This window comes from Borostomias antarcticus, assembly GCF_949987555.1.
Source record: "Borostomias antarcticus genome assembly, chromosome: 3".
Taxonomy (NCBI): Eukaryota; Metazoa; Chordata; class Actinopteri; order Stomiiformes; family Stomiidae; genus Borostomias; species Borostomias antarcticus.
In genome coordinates, this window is record NC_140236.1 from 12,340,887 (window position 1) to 12,348,386 (window position 7,500).

A 7,500-nucleotide genomic window follows, 5' to 3' on the forward strand; every position below is an offset into this window, starting at 1 on the left:
TAATCACAGCACATGAACCTCGTCGAGGTCAGTCCTGTCTATCACTGGCAGCACACTGCTGTCCATCCTCCTCCTCGTGGTTGGTCAACACATTCCCAGAGGTGCAAACAGATCACAGGTGAAAAAGGTGACAAACATACAAACTCTTACATACACTGATCAAACCAATGACCAATGTTGGAATTAAAACGGCTATTTTCACCTAAAGGTGACAAGTCTGCACCCCTGCATTCCAGTGTTGAACCCGCTGACCTCTGCAACACTCGACACCGACGGAAAATACTGCATCATGTCAGAGGTGACTGACTGCACACTGCTAGAATTACGAGCTGTACAGCCGTGTTACTGTAAAAAGACACTGACCGGAGAGCAGTAGCTGCCGTGTTGATGTCTGAGAGCTGCCTGGGGTTGAAACACCTTTCTCAAGACAATTGCTATCAGGTACCGGTAGCGACCACAGGTAACTGTTAGCTAGTGTTAGCTAATATAGTAGTAGCTCGCTAACTACCGTTGTGTAATTAATATTGTTGACATGAGCAATAGCTTACCAGTCTGGCGTTCAGTCGATAAAATGTCATTAGGTTGTCTTGTCGTCGTCTGAGTGTAGCAGCAACAACCACACTCGCATCCGGGACAGGGATTTCAAAATAAAGGTCACACAAAACAAATGTGTGAGCGGATGAGAGGAAGAACAGTAAGCTACAGATAGTAATTATAACTTTATAGTCCGCGTAGGTGTGGGAGGCCTTTACCTATGTGTTTCATCATATAAACCGAGGTCGAAAATACTGTACTGTGCAGTACTGTGTCCAGATTTCAACTAGCTAGTGACTCAACAATCCACAACTCAACAACAAACTGTGCCCCCTCGACATGGGGGTGAATGGGTTCAAGGGGATGACTCTTAATGCAATGGTTTTCTGCATCTAAAGCGGATCTGGTTATGAGGCTGGTTGCGGCTGGTTTCACGCTACTGTTAATGTGTGTTGCTGCTAGTTTATCTTTTTGACAACTCTGCAAAATGGCTACAGAGAATATGGGCGGGGCTGATACTTGATTCCATCACCTGATTGGTGTTTGGAACTTCGACATACTTCCTTATAAAGGACCATGATTGGATCGATTATAAATCGTCCAAGGTCATTATTAAATTGTGCGACGTTTAGATTCGTGAATATTGTTCTCATTCTATCTCTCATTCTGTGTCCACATTTAGCCACCACTACAAATGCATTAAACTGGTAGGTTGTGTATTAGACTAGTTTCCATGAAGGACACACCACGTTCAGAAACTCTGCTGTGATTAAGTTGCCTGCCAGCAGGGGGCAGAGTCGTCTCACAGCTGGTGTCATGGCAGCACAATATGAAAAAGGCTCATTCATTATCAGAAGATAATTACAAATCAATACCATCAAAATATATCAGTAAAACCTGGATCATATTCAGGATCACTCATGAGAAAATACTTATGCTTAGACTAATAAATTATGTTTCATCCTGACGCAGAAAGATACACAGTGCAACTGTTTGTGTTTAGCTAAAATACACTCATACTCGCTATATACCTGCATCTAAAACTGCGCGTCTAAAAAGCCAATATATCATTAGGAAATGATTTCATACGTTGTAACAAAAATGCCCAGTAAGCCAGCTTTATTTGAAAAGACTCCAGAAATGTCACACAGTACAAAAAAAAAAAGACAGGCCGAGTCGTCCAGCCACCAGCTCCACATACAGCAATATCACGCTCTTTCAAATGACTTTTCAAAAGCAATGCTTTTTCAACGCATTGGAGAAAAAGTTGATCTAACAGCAGGATTGAATAGAGGGTTAAAATATAGAGAAAAAAACTACAGCAACAACAACTGTAACAATAATAACAACGATATTAACACATAGAGGAAGATTGAGTGAGTGACTTCTGTTTTGTTTATGTCCTTTAGCGAATCTCCTTAATTAAGCTACCTCATAGGGCAGCTGCTGGATTTACCAGCCAGTGGAACCTAATGCCACATACACGTCACCTCCTCACCTGTTCCAATCATCACCACCAACTCACCCAATCAAAACGCAGCTCAAAACCTATACATGATTACATCTTTTTTTAAGTGAAAACGATTGTGTCTCTCTCAATGTTATTTAGCAAAGAAATACAAATGCAAAGATGTCAAATTCACTCTGAGTACTTGTTAGTTCCATTACTTGTTTAAACCATATATACCCGTCTGTGGCTGTTCGAGGGGTACTTTGGCATTGGGCCAGCGGTTGGGAGACAGTGAGTACAGTACATGGACACACACATGTATCACAAAATAGACAAAGATATCATGGACACATACAGTAAACACACATGCATACACATGGATGAACATGCAGACTCTCACACAAACATGCACGCACGCACGCACACACACAATGGAGTTATAAAATATAGGCACACATACACACACCAAGAATCTCAAGCGTGTTATTTGTTGTGGAACACGTCTCCAGACAAGCAGAGCAGAGCGCCTGAGTCACAATGTTGGGAGGCCAAGCCAATGAGAATAAAAACACTAGTCACTAAAGTGGCACAAAAGTGAGGGGACGCCCAAATAAATCCAGAACAGATATCCCAGCAGAAGAGTCCTTGCACGCCCAGGATACACACCCTCTACCCGCCCACCCACCCTCTTCACAAACTCTTCCAAACCTATCTATGCTCTGAAGGCACCAAGGTCAGGCTATATAAGATCGCTTAGATATGGCCTTTTTTCTAACCATCTAACCTGTATTCTAGCCTTGACACGGTCACTCTCTGTCTTCCCCGCTACCCTCACCATTTGACCCCCATGTCTAAACACCTGGCCTGGTAGGGACTCCTCCAGTCTCTCTATCCCGCACACCTGTTCAACTGGCCCAATTCCAAATCGACCCCTAGTCCCTAACCAACCTACCATACATCTGAGGTATGTCAAACAGGTGCGAATTCGCAATTGCTGCGACCACGTACGCGCCATGTGCAACCGAGCCAAATTTGTGTGGACCAACCAACAAAGCGTAATAGCGAGCTATAGAGCTGTTGGTCGCAGCTAAAACAAAAAGAAGAAGAAAAGTGGTATGTTTAAGGGGGAAAGTGGGGCTAATGTGGATGCCAATCAAATCATGTATAAATCTGCAGGAGCTGTTCAGGGTAAGGGGATAGGGGACGAGATGGAATTGGGCGTCCCACACCAGTTTCACTCACCCCCCACCCCCCTCCTCCCCTCTCCCCCTCTGAGACAGGAGAGGGGCCAAGCCGTCCCACGTCTGAGCTCCGGGACGGCTTCTAGCCACAGCTTATAGGAGGAGGCAGCCGTTCTTCTTGCCACGTTTCTTGGCCTGTAGCGCCGCCCTAGTGGCCATCTCGAAGACTTCCCTTACACCATCTTTGGACTTGGCAGAGCACTCCTGGTAGCCGTAGGCGCTGATGCGGTTGGCCATGTCCCTGCCTTCCTCCGGCTTCACGGGCTCCTAGAGATGCCAGCGGAAACACAGGAGTTAACACACACGCGCACACACACACACCGTTAAGTACGCAAGACACACACCTGTTTCATTTTGGCAAGCTCTCGTCTTGTGTGCTCATCGTTGCGCAGGTCCTTCTTGTTGCCCACAAGGATGATGGGGACATTGGGGCAGAAATGTTTTACCTCTGGGGTCCACTTCTCCGGAATGTTCTCTGTTAAAAAGTAGGTTACCGTAGATTAAAGATCCACACAAATCTAAAACATTAAGCTGAAGATTCATGTTGGTAGCAAAGAAATAAAGATTTTCATTTTATTGCACAAAGTGTTTTTGATAAAAATAAAAAAAAGAAGAGATATTTAGACCTTAGCTAGAAATCCTGATAGGTGTAATCCATCCAGGATGTAGATATTTGTTTTGCCCTCTCCTCCCATACTCCTTGTTCAGTAACAGGTCTCTCATATCCAACACACAACTACCCAGCAGCCGCAACTCTGTCTGGATAGAATACATCTCACTGATGCCGCTCACAGTCTGAGCTGGTACACCAGACTGACCGCTACGCTCACAGTCTGAGCTGGTACACCAGACTGACCGCTACGCTCACAGTCTTGAGTTGGTACACCAGACTGACCGCTGCACCCATGACTCCTTTCACTTCACCCATCAGTCCAGCATTTCTCTGTGAGAAAACTGTTAGTGCCAATTATGGGTTAAAATATGGGCTGATCGCAAGGCTCCGAACCGGTTCAAGGAACGGAAACGAAAACCGAAAACAAACGGTATTTTACGAGGAACAGAAACAGGAACGAAAACGAAATGGTCTTTAATTGTTCCAGAACAGAAACGTTAATTTGAAATCTTTAAAACCGGTTAATAACGTTATTTTTTCGTTCTTTGTAGTAGGCCTATATAACTTAAAAAATGTTTTAAAAAAAGAAGAAAGCTGAGCCTTTTATGGCCGAATAGGCTAAATTAAATTTATAAAATTTGTAGCCTACATCTTGTCCTGTTTTTGTAATGTAGCCTAGGCCCCTAAATCTGTTATTTCACAGTCAGGATCTTAAATGCTTGCTTAGTGAAATGAAGAGATTTAGATATTACAACAACACACCATAGCCTAGTTCAGACTCGATGTTTCTCAAACTCTGCAAGCTAAGCAGAGAAGCAGCATTCAGTTTTTATGCTCCACATATCTGGAACAAACTTCCAGAAAACTGCAGGTCTGCTGCAACTCTTGGTTCTTTTAAAACAAGCCTGAAGACTTTTCTTTTTGCCACTGCTTTCTAAGAGGAGCTATGTTTATCAGTATACTGCACTGTAACTTTTATTCCTGTATTCTATTTGTCCTGCTTTTTGTTTAAATATCTATAATGACTTGCTTTTTGTTTTAATGCTTTTAATTTGTCCTGCCTTTTGTTTTAAATGTCTATAATGTCTTGCTTTTTGTTTTAATGCTTTTAATGTCTCATGTAAAGCACCTTGAATTGCCCTGTGGCTGAAATGTGCTATATAAATAAACTTGCCTTGCCTTGCCTAAGATGCATGACTATTCTTGATGTTTCCCAACCACTCAGCGGCAGCCAATTTGCACGCGTTGCGCAGGGCTGTCACACACTCTCCTTTGTTTGCCAGTGCAAAACAGTAGTTCAGCCTGTCCTTACAGCTTATTACTTAGCAAGGATATCAATGTGATTTATTTTGTTTAATTGAATAAGAGTAGGCTAGCCTATAGCCTGTAATGTTTCAGTAGGCTAAAACTAGATTTCACATAAAGACCGCGGATGTCAGAGTGGGCAATAACGTTCGAAGGTAAATTTATTCCAACATTGGTCCACAAAGAATGATGCAAATAATAAAGTGAAAGAAATAATAGCCTACTGTGCAAATATAATGTTTTATATGGACCTGCGTGTCTGCAATAAAGTTCCTCTATCTTTATAACCAACATTCAGCGGAAGCCAATTTTCACTCGTTGCGCATCTCGCTCCAAGTATGGTTTGGCTATTTAAAACACGGAGTACTTTATGACAGTGGCTTGGATGTATACTAGTATGCATAAACCTATGTTTTGCGAATTTAATGGTCTGCCTCCTTCAGAGCTCTACTAGGCAATTAGGCTGTGAAAGCGAGCGCGCCTCTTGGAATCTATAGCCTATTGTTGCACAGATTTCCGTCACGTCTTGACTTTCACAAACCAAATGATTAGGCTACATTAATTAATATGAGCACACTTTAGTGACAATGTGCCGTGCAACCCTGATCATTGAATAGCATAAGTTAAATTACCATAATATTAAAGACCGCGGATGGCAGACGATAGGCTACGTATTAGACGTATAGGCGCCAAATCCGGAGCTCCATACAAAAGGAACGCAGCATAAACAATAGGGATTGCGCAGATGAATGAATGAGGTGACTAATTATTTATAAATAACATAAAACATTATAAAACGAAATAAAACGAAATAAAAACAAACAATAGGCCTACAGGCGCAGAATAAAATAGCTTGCAGCAACAGTACAAGAAAATATTTTAAAAAGGATGATGAGCTATGATGATGACTTAAGATAGACCTGTGCATAGTTTACGGTGTGGATTAAGGGCATACGGGAATAAGACTAATGTTGCGTATTTCTTGTAAAATAATCAACAAGGCTACACTACAGCACACATCACCAAGGCTAATATTGTTGGCAATAAGGCCACCACAACCCTAGACTTGTTGATTAGGTTATAGCCTACCTTACAAGAAATACTGTAGGCCTATAGAGTCTTAATAGGCTAACACCCCCGGAACGGTGAACGGAACGTTATTTTTCGTTCTTAACCGGTTCAGGAACGCTATGTTGGTGGCGGAACACGAGAACGGAAACGTTAAATATGCTGGTTCTGCTCGGAGCGAACCGATTGAAAAATAATTTTGTTTTTAAGCCCTGGCTGATCGACACCGACAGTAGCGCATATTCATTACAGTGATGCCCACTGTAGTGCATATTCATGAGTGATGCCCACTGTAGTGCATATTCATAAGACTGACACCGACTGTAATGCATATTTCATTAGTGACACCCACTGTAGTGCATATTCATTAGTAGTGACATGTCCCAGAGCTTGTGACCAGGCTTTGCCTGAAATGTTCAGATTACCAGGTAGACCACGTGACAGAACCCTGAAACAACATCTGATAACCTGGAACCTCATAGTCCTGAGGGAAGTACAGTGGCTATATCCTTTGTGTGTGTGTGTGTGTGTGTGTGTGTGTGTGTGTGTGTGTGTGTGTGAGAGAGGGAGATAGAGAGAGAGTCAGTAAGGTAAGGCGCAGTACCTAAGCTGTCAGGGCTGTCCACAGAGAAGCACATGAGGATGACGTCGGTGTCTGGGTAGGAGAGAGGCCTCAGCCTGTCGTAGTCCTCCTGACCTGCCGTGTCCCACAGCGCCAGCTCCACCTGAGAGGTAGGGACAGAAGTGATGATCAACCGTGACAAGGGACAGAACATGACAAAGTAACATGGTGGACATCTCTACAGTCCTCTGTGGGGTAACTGACAGAACAGGCTGAAGATGAGTGGAAACGCAGAGTATTGAGATCCAGCAAAGTTGGTTCCTGCACTTTACATTTTAGTCATTTTGCAGACACTTTTATCCAAAGCGACATAGAATTGTCAGCTAGTGTTGGGGTTGAGTGTCTTGCTCAAGGGCACAACAGTAGGAAATGACAGATGGGAAATCACTTGTCACATAGTGGCCCGGTCTCAGATGCCCTAACCGCTGGTCTACATGCCTGGTCTACCTGCCTGCCTGTCACCCTGCGTAGCTCACCTGTTTCCCGTCCACCTCGATGTCGGCCACGTAGTTTTCAAACACCGTGGGCACGTAGACCTCCGGGAACTGGTCTTTACTGAAGACGATGAGGAGGCAGGTCTTCCCGCACGCTCCGTCCCCCACGATCACCAGCTTCTTCCTAATGGCTGCCATCTACACAGGACCGACAGACAGACATACATACAGAC

General features: G+C 43.6%; 2 protein-coding genes across 3 annotated transcripts in view; both read right to left on the reverse strand.

Moving 5' to 3' along the window:
- Positions 1 to 606, reverse strand: part of rbm10 (RNA binding motif protein 10) — a 19,967-nt gene extending 19,361 nt beyond the window's left edge. For both annotated transcript variants that reach the window (XM_084461831.1, XM_084461830.1), the window contains exon 1: positions 549 to 606. The gene's annotated coding sequence lies outside the window, so the exon portion shown is untranslated. The remainder of the gene's footprint in view (positions 1 to 548) is intronic.
- Positions 607 to 2,685: 2,079 nt separating this feature from the next.
- Positions 2,686 to 7,500, reverse strand: part of LOC311307542 (rho-related GTP-binding protein RhoA-C-like) — a 5,629-nt gene continuing 814 nt past the window's right edge. The window contains exons 2-5 of the mRNA XM_084436358.1: positions 7,310 to 7,465; positions 6,816 to 6,936; positions 3,570 to 3,700; positions 2,686 to 3,492 (exon numbers count right to left, since the gene is read on the reverse strand). Of these exons, the coding sequence (XP_084292484.1) occupies positions 3,319 to 3,492; positions 3,570 to 3,700; positions 6,816 to 6,936; positions 7,310 to 7,465 (582 nt within the window). The 3' untranslated portion in view covers positions 2,686 to 3,318. The remainder of the gene's footprint in view (positions 3,493 to 3,569; positions 3,701 to 6,815; positions 6,937 to 7,309; positions 7,466 to 7,500) is intronic.